The 21,263-nt window shown below is 31.8% G+C and overlaps 1 protein-coding gene across 1 annotated transcript; it reads left to right on the top strand.

Annotated features, from left to right (window-relative positions):
* Window positions 1-669: 669 nt before the first annotated feature.
* Window positions 670-20,547, top strand: LOC110021268 (mini-chromosome maintenance complex-binding protein). Its single transcript, XM_020719699.1, has 14 exons — window positions 670-1,030; window positions 1,285-1,398; window positions 1,480-1,587; window positions 3,803-3,931; window positions 4,005-4,043; window positions 4,700-4,816; window positions 5,036-5,191; window positions 13,613-13,687; window positions 14,047-14,160; window positions 17,247-17,449; window positions 17,536-17,671; window positions 19,127-19,354; window positions 20,027-20,094; window positions 20,171-20,547. The coding sequence occupies exons 1-14, from the start codon at window positions 854-856 to the stop codon at window positions 20,283-20,285; spliced, it is 1,779 nt and encodes a 592-aa protein (XP_020575358.1). The 5' UTR covers window positions 670-853; the 3' UTR covers window positions 20,286-20,547.
* Window positions 20,548-21,263: the final 716 nt, after the last annotated feature.

The following is a 21,263-nucleotide window of genomic DNA, read 5'->3' as shown; positions in this document are numbered from 1 at the left end:
TAAAATTGTAATATGTTATTAAAATAGTATAATTTATTCTTTAAATTTTATATTTTGTTTTTTATTAACCATAAAATTCTTGACATGCGAAAAATCTTATGTCTCACACGCATAAAAGAAAAGCTTTAAGAGAGTCATAATTTTTATATGAAAAATATTTATAAGAGGAAAAAAATGAAAATGTTTCACTCAGTCAAAATAATCCACTAGAAAATTTAAAGAATTAACTCTTTGGAATGATAAATTGAGTTAAACTCAAATGTAGTTTTTTTTTTGACATTTAAGTATATTAACGACTTCAAAATTAAATGATAATGAGTTCGTTGGACTTCTTTCATCGAGCCGCTCGATTTGACTATAAGCATTACAAATTTTGTTATCGTTTAGCATTCTAATCAAAAGATCAAAGCCTTCAAACATGTTTCAAATATTTGATCTACGATGACTTGAAGTCAGGTTATATCATTTTCAGTATTATTGTGTTAACCTTATTGAGATGATTAAGGTCTGTCTCCTTTTTATTTTTATTTTTTTTAGAATGTTTTGTTTTTATTTTTTTTATTTTTAGAAAATATATTTGATGGTATGATTTATATATATATTTTTAAAAAAATATAAATATATAGCTCTCTATACGGCGTTATAGCTGTATACGGCGTTTTACTGATCTAATATTTTCTCCCGATACACCGTTCCGCATAAACGATCACAAGCCCTTTCCCCTGTGCTTTTTTGGCGGGAAATGCCCTAGTCCCGGAACCTTGGTGTATTTTTGGCGGGAACGGCGCTAATTTATCTCCCTCCCGCCAAGATTCAGGAGCCCAGAGAGAGAGAGAGAGAGAGAGAGAGAGAGATGGTTGGGCTGCCCTACGACTGCCTCCAGAACCCGCATGGAGCGGTGCGGCTTACATTCGAGAAGGCGGTTTCGACGTCGCAGGACGTCGATCCAGTTGCGCCGCTCTGTGGCAAGGATTGGGGCGCCGTCGATTTATTCCGCAAGTTTCTTTTTGAAGAAAACGGCCTTTCAAAGGTATAATTAAGCCCTAGATTTATTTCCTATTATGTGAAAGTCTTGATCTTTCACACGGCCCTAAACTCAATCGCCATTTTGGTTAAACGTATTTATCTGATGTATATTAACGATTTTTTGCCCTAATCTTATTTTGAATTGTATTTTACTATACGATTAACATTTGACATTTAGATGGAAGCTAAAAGATTTTTGGTTTCCCATTTGTTGCTCATGTCATTTGTTTTTCTTTTATTTGTTTGAAATTAAATCAGGTTCCGATCCTTGATAAATCGAGTCTTACATGGATGAGGCCCAACACACTGGTGCGCTTCAGGGGGATGGTGCAAGATATGCTTGGAAACGAGCTGTACATTGGGGCTTTCAAGGCATGATTTTTATTTTTTGATTTTTCAATGTTTGCTTTGGTTAACGACTGGTTTATCCTGAAAATATGCTCTTTCATAAAGGATGGTTCTACTTGGAGTACAAACAAGTTTACTGATGTTGCGTACCGACCGATGCCTTCATCTTGTCAATCTTATCTTTGGGAGCGCCGGCTTTTTGTTTGTGTTCCTGTACGTATTATGCAGCCAAGCTCTTATTCTGAAATCTGCTCATTTATCGTCTGAATTTATTGTTTGCAGTAATGGTTTCAGATCTCCTAACGGAGTTTTGGTTTCAGTAGTTTCCATTCCAGTTTCAGTTTGACCATCATTTCATTTTACTATAAATGTCAATATAGTTTATTTCATTTTTAATGTTTAATGTTATCTAAACTTAGTCACGGCATAGTGACTGTAGGATTAGTTTTCCTTTAAATGATGATGTTTTGCAGCTCATTATTAATGATGGGATATGCAAATTAATTTTAGCAGAGGCAATATGCATGCATTAGTAGTTTATGTGAAGTTATATTGGTTTAAAAGGTTAGCCACCTTTAGAATGCATTGTATCTCAAAGTAGCCCAAATATTGTTGATAATGTGTTTGTACTGATTTATGGTTTATTGATTCTGTCGTTATTTTTATTTTCTTGCTACATTTGAAATGAGCATTAAAGTTGTACCAAGCTTTTCTCTTGCAAAATTTGAGAAGGTTTTTTATGGCTTTTTATAAAAGCTAAGGCCTTTTTTTTAAAGGGAAATTTACATAAGTAGCATACAATTCTTATATAGTGCCTATGCTTTCATAACATAGCACTTTGGTGCTTTAAATATATTCACTAAAAAATGTATTTCACTTTTAAAATGTGGTGATGGTGTTTTTTTTTTCTTTTTTTTTGATGTTATATGAAAGATTTGAATGTTACGTCTGCAAATATGAAAGTTTTGATGTGAGATGTGTAAATTAGAGTTATACGCCATGTATGTGTATGTCCCTCTTTTAAATTTTTGTGTTAATTTTTATTGACAAGTTTGTCAGTTTGTCTTTGTTAAAAATTTTGCCGTTTTAGTGGTGGTTGAATTCTAAAATAAATGAGAAAAAATGTAAATAAAATTACATAAATTTTATTAGCCTAAAAATCTATTAAAATGACACTAATTATATATATTTATAGAAAACCAATAAAGGGGGATACTAAAAAATGAAAGGTGCATTAGATACATACCATACAATTCTAATGTATTTACATATCTAACTCTTAAAATTTCATATTTACATGCATAACTCTCTAATCCTTAACATCACATCAAAAATATCACTACAGTTTTCTTCTTAATAAAGTTCACCTCATTCGTAGGTTCACGACACCAAAGTGTATAAATGTAAATATCAAATTTTAGGTGTTAGATATGTAAATACAAATTCACAAAAGCAAAAATCAAGCATGCATGTTACATAGTTGAGTGCCTTAATAATTCAGTGAGCTTGTTCGTTGCATGAGTTAATTCTACATAATAAAAAATTATACAGAAAAGAAAGCATGGAAACAATATTTTCAATTAGAACAAATTTTGACATACAATGCAATTTTTTACATTAAAAGCAAGATGTTTCCTTAAAACAAAGTTTTGTCATTTTAAGTAATAATTATCAAGTGAATTTACATATCTATGACAAAATTTCGTGTAATTACATATTTAACATATAGATTTTTATATTTGTTTATATATCATTTTTGTTTTGAGTCACATCAAAGCATGGACATGGTCTGCAATTAAAAGGCATCTTTTATTTTAGATAAATGGATTTTAATGATATTTTGATGTGATTTATAGATTTGAGTGCTATGCAATTAAATATAAAAATTCAGGTGCTAGATTTGTAAAGAGATACAGATTAAAATTGTTCTCTGATTATTTGCGAGGGAACTATTTCAGTTGCAGATTATATTGAAGGTCTTATTCAGTCCATTGACTCTTACAACTTGAGCTAAAATAGTACCATCAATATAAATCATAGAAATTAAAGTTAGTGATGTATTGTATTAAAAGTGAGAATATTTTAGGAATTTATAGTTTGAAATATTTACATCTTATAAAAAATATATATATTTTTTAAATTTTAGATAAATTTTAAGGATTGTATTAAGAGTAGGTGTTAAAACTAATAATTTTAATATGTATTAAGTTCATGAAAAACACCTTAAAGCGAATGAGTGGCATGTATCTAAATCTTCCTAAATTTTTTCCCTATAGCTTTCCTTTTCTTAATCTCTCTATCTCCCTCGCTGATCTGTAGCTAACCTTTCAGCTCACTAAACTTTCGGTTTTCTGTTAAGTTTAAGAACTTAATGGATGAAAATAAATAAAAATTAATCAATTAATATTTGTTTTCATCTTACTCCTAGGTTCCAGGACACAATTCATGGATTTTGGATGCTGCACCTCAAGTTCAAAACAACTATGTTGAAGATGATGCTTCCCAACAAAGAGAAAAACGGATGAGAGATGCAAATCATGATTCCATGGAACTGAATGTGATTCTCTACCCTTTCAGACACCTACTGTTGGTTTTTAGATTTCTACTTTAACAATTGCAATATCTGGCAGGTACTAGATGATATGGACTCCACATGCTCCAAGAAGCAGGTAGTTTAAGGCAGCCAAGTTTTTAATTTAGCTATGAAAAACCTTTACCTTTTGAGAATTTTGTTTTTCAGGATTTGAGGCAAATTTCTTTGTATTTTCTTTTAGTTTTGTGATGGTTTTTTCATCTGGCTGGCATGCAGGGGATTGACCCACATATCACACAATACTTATGTATTTACATATCTCACACCTAAACTTTCATATGCGCATACAGCACTTTGGTTCTTTAAACTCATGCATGGAAAGGTGGATTTCACTTTTAAAAAGTGGCAATTGTGCTATTTTTGATGGTATTAAACATTTGAGTGTTATGTGTGTAAATATGAAAGTCTAGGCGTGATATATGTTAATGCATACGAATTGTGTGCTGTGCATGCAAATGCCCCTTTAAATTTTTATCATTTATTTGAATTAGTCTTCTTTTGTTAAGCTGTTATAGACTCCATTCCACAATTACAGATATGATTCTGTTATTTTCTGTACTATTTTTATTGTTTCTTGTGTTTAATTATAACTTGTTTAAATTGATAACTTTTTCGATCAATTATAACACAAAGAATCTTCTAACTGCATTCTGGAATGAATTGTAACTCTTTTTCTTTAGGAACTAAGTTGCCAAACAGATGATAACCTGTAATTATTTTTTTTTTTTGCAGAGGGAGGATGAATATATTTTTCAGCCACGTCAGTCAGTGGTGGGAGAACCAGTGTTGCAGGGCAGTATGCTTGAGAAGAGTAAACCTGAAGATGACTCCTTTTTATGCTTAGTTAAGGTGAGCCTTATTTTTTTTCATTTTATATTTTGATGTTACTCTCTTTATACACTAATTGTCTGCCTGTGATACCGTCTCTTTCCTACCATTATTAGCTATAATTGAATTTGTAGCAACATATAACATACTAGTCGCTTTAGTCATTTTGAATGAGGTGTTTGAGTTCTTACTTGTGCCTCTAATTTTATTTGATTATTACCTAGCATTGCATTTGTGCAGGCATATGACTTGCCCGAGAGTCATTTGAAATTGAATGATGTGTTCGAGTTTATAGGAATTTACACTTTTGATCCTGAACTTGTTCATGTAAGTGAGACTGATGATTCATCATTTGACCTCATGGAAGATGTGTCAAATCAGCTCCCTTTGTGCAAGGTCAGCGCTTTGTGCATCACTTCTAACTTGTGTTTGTTGAAATGTATTATTTTCTATACTTTTGTTGCTTAAAAAACAGCACATTTAAGTTCTTATATGCTTTAAATTCTCATTTTGATGTTTTGTTATATACAATGAGCATGAAACTCGTTGTGATAATTTTTTTCTATTTTGTTTTTTATTATATTAGTTAGTTATAGTTTAAGCACCTTTTAATTCCATGTAATAAAAACATAAGTAGCGATTTTATATGGAAACGATAGGAATGAGTTTATATTCATATAAAATATTTGATTTTGTCAACCATCTATTTTTACACAAGCAATACATCTGTGCCTATGGTTCTAGTGTCGAAGTTTGACTGGAGCTATTTTCTAAAGTAGGACAATGATTAATTGGCTTATAGCTAAAATATGATGCGGAGATGACTTGGGTTGACCCACCTAAATGCTGTTGCTAGTCTTATGTACATAGTTCACCTAGTAGAGTAAATGTCATATTAATGTGTGAGAAATCGATTTGTTCTCATATTAACTAGATGAAAAGTATGTTGAGTGGAGTAATATTGAGTTTGTCACGACTTGACTAGTTTGTTTCAAATTTTTCTAGCAGTAATAGAAGTTTGGATTATACAATCATATTTTTTTCTTTCTTATAAACAATTCTAAATTATCATCCAAACAAGAACCATCAAACAACAAAATTTTTAAAATGTTATCGAAGTAGATATAAAAATATCCAGTTTGTGACAAAAAATTTTTGACAAGTCATAATTTTTTGGTATCTATTTTCATTAAGTCACCTTGTTCTATAAGCATATTCTCTCCTGTCACTTATGTAATTCAAATGATTTTTTCATATAATAATAATTTAAACAACATATTAGGTTATATTGTAAGTTCTACATAAATTTTGGGTATATATTTTAATATGTATGCTGTTAAAAATGATTAAATTTTAATATTTTCATTTATTAAAATTTTTAGACATTCATATTTTTATTTTAAGAAGTCATCTCAGGGACATTGTCTAAAATATTGTATTGATAGAATATATATATTTTTCTTTTCTTCAAACATTGTTTATTTTCTCTCTCTAGTGCAATAGCATTCTCAACTAGTATCAAAGGGATGATTTCTTTCAGTTGATTGATAAATTTATTTTATTTAATTTCCATCTGATTTCTTTAAAGTATTTGAAATATATATTGAACTTTTTGAAAATTTTTAAAACATGCTAGACTAATTATATGGTTACAGTGAATTTAAATATTTAATTAATTTTTATTTTTCTATAATGATTTTGATGTTTTAAATATAATCCTAATTTAAATTGTCAAATTGAATTAATGCATTTAAATATAATTCCCACTTTATCCTTTGATGCTTTTTGCTTTTACTTAATCTTTTGCTTTTTTCTTTTTTCTATAAACATATATATTTTTTTAATTTTCATCATTTTAATTTCTTAAATATATTTAATTTTGCTAAGCTTATTACAGAAAAAATATATGAGAACAATATAATGCTTAATTCCTTATATATTTTGAAATCTAAAATTTTGGGATACACTACTTTATAAAATACTAGGTTCAAAGCTCAATTTTTTCTAATAAAATTTATTCAATTTTCTTATTTATTTATACTTCAAATATATATGTATATATATATATATTATTCAATCTACAAATGTTCATACCAAATCTATTATACAAAAAAAAATAATAATAAATTAAAATTGATGAAAACTGAACATATTACAGTGTTGTTATGTTTTTTGGTTGACTATCTGTTTGACCCTTAGTGTATTTAGCGCATCATTTTAAATTTTGATTTATCTTTGGTTCCATACTCCTTGACGAGTGGTATTAAACCTTATAATTTGGCTACATATAGTGGTTCATATAGTTTTTTAGTCTTAAAATTTTTTGCTGTTTTCTATCATCGCTGAAGAAAGCTTAAGAGCGGATGAATCTAAGAAAGCCTCCATATAGTTGAGTGGCTGTTGATGCATGATATTTAATAGGCTTCCATCTGAGGGTAAATGATAGTTGATTTGGAGACTTCCATCAGGGGGAGAGATTATCATGACACATAAGAGTATTGGCTTTAGCTATACGTCAAAAAGCTGGACGGTATGTTGGTATAAAAATGCAAAGTGGTTGACTTGCAGGCTTAAACTTTTTCGATTGAAAATAAGCTTGATTATTGGTGTATCTAGCTTAGTTTCATCTCCTTTTGGAATCACGCTTTCCCTAACATATCAAGCTTATTTCTTCTATTGTAAATTTAAAAAATGTTGTCACCAATTTGTTCAAAATTAATCTTTCAAGCCTTCAGATGAATTAAGCTTCTTTTGAGACTTAGTTCGAGCACTTACTCATAGGCTTAAACTTTTTCAATTGAAAATAAGCTTGATTATTGGTGTATATATTTTATTTTTTTACTTCTTTTGGACTCATACTTTCCTTGGATTTCAAGCTTTTATTTCTTCTATTGAAAAGAAAAAATGTCTTGCCACCATTTTGTTTAAAATTATCCTTTTGAGTCATTGGATGAATTAGATTTCTTTTGGGACCTACATCAATCACTAACTAGAGATTCCGCCAATTTGCTTTCATGTTTGCCATTTGGCTTACCTACTATTTGAAACAATCTCTCCTCTAGTAGGTCATTTTCTCATATACAAACTAGTATTTTTTTAATTAGGGAGGAATTATCATTAATCAAAATGAAATTATTAGGCAGAGCATTAAATCAATATGAAAGATCCAATTGGTCCAAAAAAGATAAATTTAAATTAATGACATACAATGACCCAATATTGCTATAATAACTAAAATTTTAGTAAAAGAATAAAAAAAAAGAAAGAAAGAAAAATAATAAAAGGTGCCGAAAGTTAGAGAAGATGCATCCCATCATAATAAATATCACCAAATTCTTCCACACTTCTCATTCGAAATAGAAGAAATCGTAGGAGAGCAACTTTGATGCAGAGAAGAAGAGAGGAGAAATCCCCGATTTCGTGCATAAGACAAATTTGTGCCCTAGACGAAGAAAGAGAAGAGAAGAGAACTTTGAGACTTGGGCTAGATTACTGTAAATGCAGATGGACAAGTACCTGAAATAAATTCAGGATACGAACCTCTCTTTTCTGGAGAAGGATGTCCAGTGGATGCTGAAATTGACTGCTGAGAGTGGAGAAGATCATAGATGGATTGCCTTCTCCTCCAAAGAGGATGATTACACTAACTACATTTGCATTGGAGGGAGAAACAGAGAGATGGTGGCGTGGGCAGGTAGAGCCAGTCACTTGATTTAGTGGGGACAAGTTTGTGAGTTCCTTTAAAGATTGGTTCGTACCACTCTCCTCCCGGAGGAAGATAATTTTATCAGATTGGTACGGGGTGATCATTCGATTATGTAGTATGAAGCTGAATTCACCATGCTTTCAAGACATGTGTCTTAGTTGATTTCAAATGCAGAGAAGAATTGTCACTGATTTTTATCTGGATGTGATTTGGAAGCCATTGATTCCTCTTAGAATCAATGATTACTCTGTTCTGGTGGAGAGTGAGGAGGATTGAGCTGGATCTAGAGGCTACTCAAAGGAGGAGGGACATTCAAAAGAGAATAAATTCAGAGAGATCCAGATTTTCGTAGAGTTCTCGGAGATGATCATTTCAGTCAGCTGGTACAAATGCTAAGAAGGCAAGATTCAACAACGTTGACACTCTGTTTGAAGCGAAGAAAATGTGATAAATATGGAAGGTCTCACAAGAGTGTGTCTATCTGGATCGAATACTTGTTTCAGGTGCCACCAGCTAGGACACATGGCGAAGAATTGCCCTAAATTGAGTCAAAAGGCTCCAGCAAATTATAGAAACAATACTGCACCACCTCAGATGAGCTATGATAGACTAAAGGCAACTGAATCTTCAGGGTCGGTGCCAAGTGCATGACAGACTCAATATAATGTTTAGCCCAAAGTGCATGCATTATCGCAGCAGGAAGTTAAGGACCACTCTGACGTTATCACATATATGTTTTACTTTTAATAATTTCAATCAGTACACTCTAAGCATCATATGATCCATGTCACATCATACATAAAACAAGTTGGAATTTAATTATTAATAAAAACAACTATAAATATTTAATGCGGTGATTTTAATGATATGTATCATTTATCTTCCGACTAGACTGATATTACTTTTTGATTCAGGAGCATCACATTGTTTTATAATTGATGAACTGGCTAAATTGATGCATTTGAATGCTATTCTATGTCTTTGATATTATCGGCTAGAATGCCAAATGACTCTTTTCTGAAAGTTGATCAATCTTGTGAGATGAAGCTTATGATTGGTGGAAAGGATTTTAATGCCCATCTTATTGTGTAGCTTTTGGTGGAGTTTGAGGTGATTTTAAGCATGAATTGGATGTCTGAAATTGTCACTATTGATTACAATAAGAAAATTATTAAAATAAATATAACTAGGGAGATAAAAGTTAATTTTTTTGGTGACAGGGGCGGACATCTATGTTAATTATCTGTATGAAACCTTGCAAATTGTTGAATCATTTAAGTCGGGGTTTACTTACTCAGGTAGCAGATACTTCCAAGGAAGTGCAAAGTCTGAGTGATATTTCAGTGGTAAGAGAATATCTTGGGGTGCTTCTAGATGATTTATGCGAGAGATTGATTTCAGTATTGAGCTCTTACCAGGTTCTGAGCTTGTATCCAAGGTACCTTACATAATGAGAGTTAAATAGTTGTAGGAGCTGAAGAGCCAACTGCAGGATTTACTTTATAAAGGGTTTATCAAACCTAGCAGCTCACTTTGGCGAGCTCCAGTGCTATTTGTGAAGAAGAAAAATCGGAGCTTCAGGATGTGTATTGTCTACAGGGAGTTAAATAAACTCACAGTTAAAAATAAGTATGCATTGCCAAGGATTGATGCCTTTTTTGATCAGTTGGAAAGGGCTTCTATATTTTCAAAGATTAATCTGAGGTATCACTAACTGAGGATTAGAGAAGAAGACAGCGAATATCGCTTTTAGTGCTAGATATTAACACTATGAATTCATGGTGATGCAATTTGGACTGACAAATGCTCCAACAGTTTCATGGATCTGATGAATAGGGTCTTAATGACAATTTATGGATACTTTTGTGATTGTCTTTATAGATGATATTTTGGTGTATTCGAGGAATAAAGTTAGTCATGGAGATCATTTGCATGTTGTGCTACAGATTTTGAAGAAGAATACACTTTACGCCAAATTTTATAAATGTGAAATTTGGCTTACAAGTGTGGCTTTTCTTGGACACGTTATTAGTGGAGACGACGTAGATGTGGATCAGAACAAGATGAAGTCAATTGCAGATTAGATGTATGTAAATGCCCTTAGATATTTTTGAGCTCGCATGGTCTCATGTAGCGAACTAGCCCAACCAAATTCTTTTTTTGAACAGTAACATAAATAGCAAAATTTATATGTTAAATATACAAAAAAAATTTGCATACATACCACACAATTCCTATGTAAATAATTACATATTTAATACCTAAACTTTAATTTTTATATGCATATATGTCAACTTACCTATTCATGAAAAAGGTTAATTTAGCTGTAAACAGGATTTAAGGATCTCTGGGATGCTTAATGCTTGGGGTTACTCATTCTGTGGGATTTAGCATAAATCTTATATAAATCCTGATTAAAATTGGCTACCAAAATATGAAACAACCCCTAGATGCTTAATGCTTGGCCAAGAACTACACAACACTACATCAGAAGACAGAAAAACCACACTAAATAGAAGCAAGAAAAGTTGATTACTCGAAAAAAACCACATTGACTTAGAACTGCACAATAAGAATGTATTTTTGCATGGGGACCTCAAGAATGATATCTATAGGACTCCTCCAGGCCTGTTTTCTACACCCTCATATGATGTTTGTAAGCTCAAATAGTTTGGATATGGTTTGAAACATACTCCATGGGCTTGATTTGAAAAGTTTTGCAGTGCTCTTCTTAGCTTATCTTTTATTCAAAGTCAATATAATTTTTCATTGTTTCTTTGCAAGACTGACAAGAAAATTATTTTGTTATTAATTTATGTTGATATTGTCATCTTAAGATCTGATACTCAATTGATGTCTCAGTTATAGGAGCGTCTTCAGGGTTTTTTTCATATGAAGGATTTGAGGTCTTTAACTTATTTCTTAGGTCTTGTGGTTCACTCTTCTCCCATTGGTACTTTTCTTCATCAACATAACTATACTAAGGAACTCATTGTTTTTGCTGGTCTCCATAAGGGTCGTTTTATTGATACTCCTTTGGAAGTAAATGTTCAATATTAACGGAATGACGGTGACTTTCTATCTGATTCATCTCTGTATCGATAACTTATTGGGAGTCTCAATTATCTGACTATTATACGTCTTGATATTTCATTTGTTGTGCAACAAGGTTCTCAATTTATGCAAGCACATACACTTCTTCATTTAGTTGCAGTTCGACGTATTGTTAGGCATTTGAAATGTACTTCTCATTGTGATTTGTTCCTCTCTGCGGAGTCTCCTATTCGCTTAACAACCTACAATCATGCTGATTGGGCTGGTTGTTTTGATACACATCGATCTATTATTGGTTGGTGTATGTTTTTCGGCAACTCTTTAATTTCTTGGAAGAGTAAGAAACAAGATCGAGTGTCTAAGTCTTCTAATGAGTCTGAATACGTGTTATGTTCTCTGCTTATTCTAAGATCATTTGACTACGGGTTTGTTGGTTGAGCTTGGTTTTTCTTAACTTGAGTTTACTTCTCTTTATGCAGATAATACTAGTGCTATCCAGATTAATGCTAATCTTGTCTTTCATGAGCACATGGAAAACATTAAAGTGGACTGTCATTCTATTCGAGAAGCTTATGCTTATGGTGTTATATCTCTTCCTCATATCTTTTTTGACATTCAAATGACTGATATACAAGGCTCTTTTTCGGCAGTGTCACAGTTTCTTGTTGGCAAATTGATGCTTCTCTATTAATCAATAACAATTTGAGGGGGATATCAATCAAGAATGACAGAAATCAGGCAGCTAGAATTAGGAGTTTCCTATAATTAGGAGTTTCCTTATTTAAATTGCTTCCAATTTTTGTCTCCTATTAATTGTATAAATTCTTTCCTTATAGCTGAATATATTTAGATTATGAATATGTATTAGGTTACATAAAATAGATTGTAAAAATAAAATAGATTGTACATATTATTATTTATTGGAATGAAAGCAAAGGAAAAAGGCATTCAGCCAATCTTCTCAAAAGCTGTTAATTGTTGTTGCCAAAAATTAGCATAACTCCTAGGTATTGGGCATGACATCACCATGCTCTAGTGATTTTCACCCGTTCTTCCTGAAAAGGGCTTTTCTGCACAAAAAACAAACAATTATGCAATATATGTAAAACGACATAAAATGAAGACAAGTGTTTAGACATATTTTCATGTATTTTTCTCACTCAACATACAACCAGAAGGCGTTGGATTGGGTAACAATTAACCATAGTTGGCCCCTATCAGATGGATCTTATTTTATACATTTTTAAGATCTCATCTATTTCGCACTTTTATGAAGCTTTACTTTCTCCCCTTCATACTGTTTTCGAGGAAGGTAAAAAGAAGTCCACATTTGGAAGGGGAGCATCATTATCATATATAATAAATTTCTTATGAGGTTTTAAATCTGAAGTTATGAGCACAGCATCACTTGAGGAATGATTCAAATTGTTGTCTCTATTGTTACGGGTAGTATTTGATGGAGTTATTAACCTTATCAACTGAGCAGAGGACTCTTTAATAGTATGATGAGGTAAAGGGTATAGGAAAAATGAATCCTAAGATCCTTAAGTTTGGGAACTAATTATAAAAATGAAACATTCTGTTAAGAGCTATTGGAAGGGCGGTCCTTTTTAGTAGTAAAGCCATTAGGATCAACTCGCACTGGAATGTCCAAAGGTATCCATATAATTAAGAGTGAAGCTACTTTCCCACGAGGAGAAGTGTTGTCTAGAATTTGATACTTATCGTACTAGAATGACATCCTTTTGAAAACTTTTTTTTTGCAGTAGTCAATTTTCTCCATATCAATCCAGATTTTATCTTAAAAAACCTCCAAAATACTAGCTTCCGCCATCACTCGAGCTACAAAGGATTGTGGCAAGGTTGCATAATGCCCTTCTTTTTATTTGCTTTGATCTTAACCAATCTTTTTGTCCCCGTTGTTCTATATGAAAACTAGTATTCTGTAATAGTTTCCATATTGGACGAGTCTTTCAAATAAATGCAGGTATCAGTCCGCAATTCTTTTTACCACTACTTCAACTAAATTTGCCTTGTCATACATAATTTTCAACCAGGTACCACGTCTTCATTGTTTAGTATCCAGAAAGCTTGCTGTTCAAGATTTTCTCTCTGGTTCACTTACACTGCAGGTGAATGTTGATATTCCTATTGTAGATTTATATGCATAAAATTCAATTCTTATGTATTTAAGTGTCTAAGCATAAAAAAATGTAGTATATTTTCGAACAGTTAAAATAGTGATATTTTTTATGTGATATGAAAGATGCGGGTGGTATAAATGTAAAATTTTGTTAGTAGATATGTAAATATATAAAAATTGGGTGATTTGTACGTAAATATCTCTATTTCTATTTATCGAATATAGTTTCTGCCGAGAGCTGTTGGTAAAGACTGAGTGTGTACTGTTTTTATGTTTAATATCCAGTTTTTTATTTCTTGTTAAATATTTGTTCTTGTTTCTAATTTTTTCTTAATGACGCGCATGCAGCCACTTCCTAACGTGATGAGGGATATCCGAGAATCTTTGCTAGTGCATCTTGCAGCACTTCTAGGCAACGACACAGTAGCAGCACAGTTCTTATTGTTGCATCTCTTATCTAGGGTACGCTACATTTTTTCTTTCCTGGGTGATATATTGTTGAGAATTTGTGACAATCTGATAGAATGTCTTTAGTAACGCAAACTTATGACCGTTGTTCTTAAACACATTTGATGGTTGGTCTTGTGAATAAATACTGTATTATTATACAAGTAATTTATTGATGCTTTTCTGTCAAATGTCTAGGATCAGAATTTTTTACTACACAATTCCTGGTCTCAAAGCCTAGTCCTCTAGTCCTGTAGTAAATTGAATGCACAACCAACTCACTAATGTTTGAGTTCGGTATCCAAAGATTACTTGTTCCTTAATAGCGAAGTCATTTATGTTCAACATGAGTGTGTGTGTGTGTGTGTGATGTGTTAAGAAAGGGCGTGCCCCTTATCTAAGGGAAAATATAATGGATCACAATTTATCTTCTCTCTTCATCTCCTCTCTGTTACTTCTAGTGGATGTTATTTAAGTAAAAATTACATGAGTTTAAATAATGAACTGTTTATCTTTAATATTAATTATCAACCGTTAATAAAGATTTTTGTAGCTTTTTTTATAGAATTTTATAGTACTTTTTATTTAAGACTACATAAAAACTTTCTTCTAGGATTTTGTGATTGCCTCTTAGCATTTTTAGTAGCTTTTAATGATGATTTTATGGTACTCAATCTTAGAAAAATATGATCAAATTTAATTCTTGAATTTGAAGTCTAAATTTTCAATTTATCAATGTAATGATTCTGTTTACATCTTTTTTCTGTGCAACTTCATGTTATCAATCAAGAATGTTGATTAAGATTTTGCAACATCTCAGCCTATTAGTGGCAATTTTGCTTGGCTTTGCCTTTACTATGATATTAATTTTGATCGGAGGGAGTCTATTTAATCTCACTTTATGATTTAATTTTTTTTAGTTTATAAATAAATCCTTCCAATTAAGATTGATAATCAACATGGTCATCAATGGGGAGTGTTATTTGAAATTCATGGAACATTGGTATTTGATATTTAAATAAATCTTCAATTCAAACATCACTGAACATCAATCTTGTCGGCTCTAGTTTTAATGAGGAGAAGGTTCAGACTAGCTCAATCCCTGTAAGGAGGACCAAACTAAGGTATAGACTTACACTCTTACCTTATAGACATGACAACCTTATTGAGAGCGTGTGCAATTTATTATATCTTTTTATTTGGCACTTAAAAATAATATTTTTGTAAATTTTTAAATACATGCACATTTCTTGAGGTGGATTTGATTTTAGTGTAAATATGCAATTACCTTGCACAATATTCTTATCTCAAATATTTAAAAATTATGATCATTGATAGGAGCACATGCTGGCATTTAAGTTTCAAAGAACTAAGCATATAAAACGTGTACGTTTTTTTAGCTGATCTATTATAGTTGAAAAATATTTTGCAAAGCATGTGCAAAACATAAATTTAATTAGATTTGATTATTTGTGTGAACATCTTAATGTGTGTAAAGATTCATTTAAATTTGTCAGAGTTTGCCTTCAGTCTGTTTGTGAATGTTGCAGATTTGATGGCAATTAAGGTGAGTAGAAATCTTGTTGGGTATTTGAAAATGATATTTCTATACTTATCTTTTACATGCATTTGAATATTCAAAATGAACCCATAGTGATCATCATTTGCTTTTAAATAAAGAGATTTCATTTGGTCACTTCGCCTATTTATGACTTGCAATTTTGATTATCTGAGCGTCAATAAAAAACTAAATTCAAGCTTATCGGGTGTTAAGCTCATGGCAGATTTCATTCATGTTCATCAAGTAGCCATCGAGTCCTCATAAATCTCGTGCAAGTTCTATTTATATTCAATTTCCTCTCTTTTTTAATAAATTAAAAGTTTATTTATTTTTCCAATTGCTGACCTCATCTTCTGTAGATGTTCTCTCTTTCGGTGCTCATTTAAAAGCTTAGACTTAAAATTGGTAAAATAACATAATAGTTTATTTAATAATTTTCATTGAGGAGCGGACGGTCAGACGGGTGGAATTAAACTTTCTATCACTAATAGTGTATAATCCAAATAAAATGAAAGTGCTATTGAAAAAAGTAATTTAATTTAATGAATAAAAAGTTTATTTTTTCGATTGTTGACCTCTCCTGTATATATATTCTTTATTTTAGTGCTCATTCAAAAGCTTAGACTTAAATTGTTAAAATAACATAATAAGTTATCCAAGAACCCAGTAAAGTAATTACACTACTAAGCTACGTCAAGCAAAATAAGATTGAAATGTATGATGGTCTTTTCAATTACATTATAGGAAATTATAGTAATTTAAATAATATATTTATGACATTTGCTCTTGGATGAAATTTAGAATTTTTACATCCTCTTTTGCACCTTTCACGATCCAAAGCCCTAATACTTCAAATCAAATACCCCTCAAAGCTGAATATTCTTCTGCCTTAAATGTACTATCTTATAATTTATTAATAATCAAATGTTATATAAATGAAATTTCTTATTTTACAATTATTATTATTATTATTATTGTGCTCCCACACAAGCACACTTCAGAGTTTTTTTTATGAAATTTCAATCAATACACCAGAAGATGCTGCTATGTTTAAGAGTGTAGCTTCATTCTACTTAAAAAGGGTTTCACAATCTTCTCCAATTAACTCGCGTACTTGTCTGTTTTCTTAACCCTGAATCATTCACCAGGCATATATTCTTATATTCAGCCTAATGTAATCTCTGATATTATTTGCAACAGTCCAAACTCTCAGCCATCAAGGTACTTTTTTGCTTTGGCCTTAATGGTTTCACAATTTTGTTCCATTGGTTTAACTTCTCAGAAGTGCTCGCACACAAGCACATTTAACTTTGGAGATTCTAAGAAAATTCCAACCGATACGCCAAAAGGCTCCTTGATCTATAAGTGTTTAGCTTCATTCCATTTAGGGGTTCTCACATAACAACTGAAAATTGTTTGGTTTTTTTGTTTATTCGCTTTCTCTGAAATCGTCGACGTTAAGTTTCGCACTTTCACTACATTTTTCTTGAATCATCTTCATAACTCCTGTTTTGATCTATTATTTCATCTTTTCGAGTAGGTGCGTCATAAAGTGGATGTGGTTGCGCTAGGGAAACTGTCACTTAACCTGACCGGCTTCACTAGAGAAAGTGCATCTGTTTTCGGAAATCAACTTAATAATACAATTATTAAACTCTCTCCTTTCTCCAAAGTAATTCCCCTCTCTGTGGAGTATCTCAACAAAACCATGCTTCAGCCGAAGAAAGATAACCAATCGGGAAGGTGCTTGTCCATCACTGTTGCTGATATGCTCGGGCTTTGAATCTTAATTATTACTAATCTGCTATTCATTGAAACTTTTTTATCAGGTTGGTGACTGGAGTGCTACAGCTTGCACAAGGTACACACTTGACTGTTGATGAGACTCATCTGCAAGCTGGGCCTCTCAATTCTCTTGGTTTTGAGAATGCTCGTTTATTAAAGCATTTGATGGAGTGGCAAACGGTATAAACTTTATATTATCTTTTTTTCTATCTTCAAATAGCGGCGCTGTAGGACATCTGGCTTAATGGTAGTTATGTTGCATTTTCATAAAAAGGATTCTAAATCCTGCCTTACGGAGATTCTGTCTGCTTGATTCTAAATCCTGCCTTACGGAGATTCTGTCTGCTTGTACAGTTTTGTCTTCCTTTTAAAAGCCAATGCTTCTATAACCTTACCACACCCTTCCCACTATAGGTTCATTTATTATTCATCACATTCAAATGCTTTTACGTAAATTTATAGTCTGAAATTAGTATTTATTTCTAATTACTTCCAACCACGGGGTGATCTAGCAAATTCTGTCTTTCAAATTTTTGGCTTGAGAAATAAAATGGCCCTACTTAGAGAAAAAACATTAGTTGATACAAATTTAATAGTTTGTCTGGCTCAAGTATTCTTCCAGGATTATTCGCTTGAGTAATGCTTCCTCGCCCAAATTTTTTGCAAGGATGGCAATAGTTTTTTGGAAAGTCCCCATTTTCATGTTGCTTGTATATTGATTTCATGTGTAAATTTGAGGTAATTAAACATATTACTCATTTCAATGTGGTTAGCATCTATGCAAAAAAGAAGGTTGGCTAATTTAAGAGTTCATTTGGCACTGCTATATTTTTCTTTAAAAGTGAATCTAAAGCTATTGCGAGAAAATCAAATTTCTTAAAATTTATTGAGTTGAGTAATTATAAATATTTGTTTTTTGCCCTAATTAGAGAAAAAATTAGTTGATACAAATTTAATAGTTTGTCTGCCTTGAGCATTCTTCCAAGCATGTTTGCTTGAGTAATGCTTCCTCACCAAAATTTTTAGCAAGGATGACACAAATAGTGTTTTGGAATGTACCATTTTACTGCTGTCTGTATGTTGATTTCGTGTGTAAATTTGAGTTAATTAAACATATTACTCATTTAAATCCGGTTAGCATCTATGGAAAAAAGAAGGTTGGCTGATAAAAGAGTTCATTTGGCACTGCTATAGTTTTCTTTAAATGAGATTGTGAACCTATTGCGAGAAAAAATATATATTTTTTAATTTATTGTGGGTTTAGTATTATAAATACTTTTTGTTTTCTAAAATTCGGTCAACGATTTTCCTATAGCTTCAACAATAATATAGATTTGATTCTCAAGTGTAATTTATCAAGTGAATGGTAACCAAGTTGATGTGAAAATGATCTGAAAGGTGAAATAGCGAAGAGTTGCCTCAAAACAATCTTTAAGTGTAAACGGTCTAACTACTGAAAAATTGGTGCCAACGAATTGTGTAACCTTTCAAAACAATCTTTAAGTTCTATCTTTAGATTAAGTTCTATCTTTAGATGCCAAATTCTTAACTTGCTTCTCAAACGAGTTTCTTTCCCATCTTTGTGCAACCAGGATACTATCTTAGTTTTTATATTGATATATACTCACATTGCAGGTAGAATATGACTTTGAATATTATAAGATAGAAATGGCTGCCGACATCCAGATGCTGATTTTCTCTGAGGGCAAATCCAATATATTACCAGCCGATATAGTTTTACCTTTTCGTCCTACCTCATTTGTTTCTGTAAAGCAGGCAAGCACTGAGGAATTGCATGCTTGGAGGTGGTATCTTGCCACCGTAAGGTCTCTTCCCTACTCTAATGAATCTCAAGTGCAACAGGTACTAATGTAGCTCGCATTTATCTTTTAACCATATAGCAAAGTTTCTTATGAGTGTTATTTCTATGAAATTTTGTGTAGTTTTTTTTTTTTTTGGAAGGATAATATTCTTGAGCATAATTCTTTTATCCTGCTTTGTAATTGAAGATAATTAATTTTGTTGTTTGTTGTAACTGATTCATTTGAAAGTCATGTGTTTTAATTAGAGGTTATGCAATCTTATTATTAGATCAGAATTTTTAATGAATTTTGAAATATGAATGCTTTGTTTTTAATGATGAAATCAAGTGTTAAATTTTGATAGTAATACTAAGTTTGAATACTCTATTTAAATACATTGATACCACACAATCCCCATGTATTTAATATTTATATAGCATTGTCATAATGACAGCAAAATTTCTTAAAAAGTTAGTCTTTGTGGCATTTTTAGATATGATGCTAAAGATTTGTGTGATACAAACAACAACAAGCCTTCATCCCAGTCAGTGGGATTGTCTACATGAATCCTTTCACTTCATTGTGTCCTATTTGAGTGATAAGATCTATATATTAAATTTAAGGTGTTATATATGAATGCATAAAAATTGTGTGGTACACACACACACATATTTAGGCAAATAGCACTTACTATGACCCTTCAGAAATCAAAATCACATTTGCTTTCTTTCAGATGCTCCAGGATGAAATTGTTTCAGCCATGCGAGAAGATCGAAGCTTGGGTTACAATGACCTCAACAGGTTTTGTTGGATTTCTTCCTAAATTCCATTTTGCATTCCCCTCATATAATTTGAATACTCACAATTTTCTCTATAGATTGCTCACTATGGCCCAGTTACTGTCGGGAAGCTTAGGCGAAACAAGCCTCTCTTTGGAGCAGTGGAGAAAGATGAAGGACTTGGAGAAGCTTAGAAAGGAAAGACTGAGTTGATATAGGGAAGAGTGTGAGATGTGCTGTTTAGTTTAATCTGTAGAAGGGATCAAATTCAGGGCAGTGTACATAAATATTGTTATTCTGAGGATCCAAATCTTAATATATGAAAATATGCAGAACATGCAAATCCAGCATATTTAAAGGTTGTTTCTGAAAATGTTGACTCCATGTAGCTGTAACAATCCCCCCTTTCTGGAATTCATGTGCTAAGTTGGATCTTTTCAGTTTTCTACAGGTAGAACACTCAATGCTTTTAATGGTGTAATCATATTAGTTGATGTTTTCCCTTAATTTGAGTACTTGTAGCTCGCATTTTGAGCTCATAAGTGATATCATTGAACTTAAATCTGTACACAAAATTGGATATTTGGTATATGTATTTGCTCACTGCAAATATTGTAATGGTATGATCTAATATATGGATAAATTGTGCAGTATAAACTAAATTCACAAGATTACCAAAGTTTTCTCATCATCTTACGAATAAATTTCTTATGGAATTTTTCTTGCAGCCTTAAAGCCAACCCTTATGTTTTTCAAACTTGTGATGCCCTGATGCAACTCTTGATTGAAATTTCAAAAAATTTATCTTCAAACAATTTGAATTAAGTTAAATATATAAAAAATTTAAGGAGAATTACTTTCATGGCACATGAAACATTAATATTTAGATATTTAGCAGGCCAAAATTTCTTTTACCTGTCTGCCCCAACTTTCTCTTCGCTCGAAAAGAGCACTGTGTTAAAGCCGGGAAACAAAGTCAGGTTGACACATCTTTTTTTTTTTATTTTTGTTCTTACACTTGGTGGGATTAAGGCTTTGTTCTTCTTTCCTCTCCTTCCCTGTTTTGATGGACTAGTCTAGTTAGAGTTGATTTCTTGTGTGCTTCTTTTGTTTTTAAGATTTGAGTTTGGATGCTTCGAAAAATCGTCAAAGCTGGATAACATTTTTGTGCATCCTTTACTTTCATTTAAC

Source organism: Phalaenopsis equestris, unplaced genomic scaffold (genome assembly GCF_001263595.1).
Source record: "Phalaenopsis equestris unplaced genomic scaffold, ASM126359v1 Scaffold000125, whole genome shotgun sequence".
NCBI classification, from domain to species: Eukaryota; Viridiplantae; Streptophyta; class Magnoliopsida; order Asparagales; family Orchidaceae; genus Phalaenopsis; species Phalaenopsis equestris.
Note: the sequence above shows the minus strand (reverse complement) of the source record. Positions and strands in the feature narration are given on the sequence as shown.

Bases quoted from the DNA above. Each gene is read 5' to 3' on its own strand.
- LOC110021268 (XM_020719699.1), top strand. From the start codon at position 854: ATGGTTGGGCTGCCCTACGACTGCCTCCAGAACCCGCATGGAGCGGTG. The intron at 4,044-4,699 runs GTAGTTTAAGGC...TTTTTTTTGCAG, and splicing joins CCACATGCTCCAAGAAGCAG to AGGGAGGATGAATATATTTT. The intron at 17,450-17,535 runs GTGCTTGTCCAT...CTTTTTTATCAG, and splicing joins AAAGATAACCAATCGGGAAG to GTTGGTGACTGGAGTGCTAC.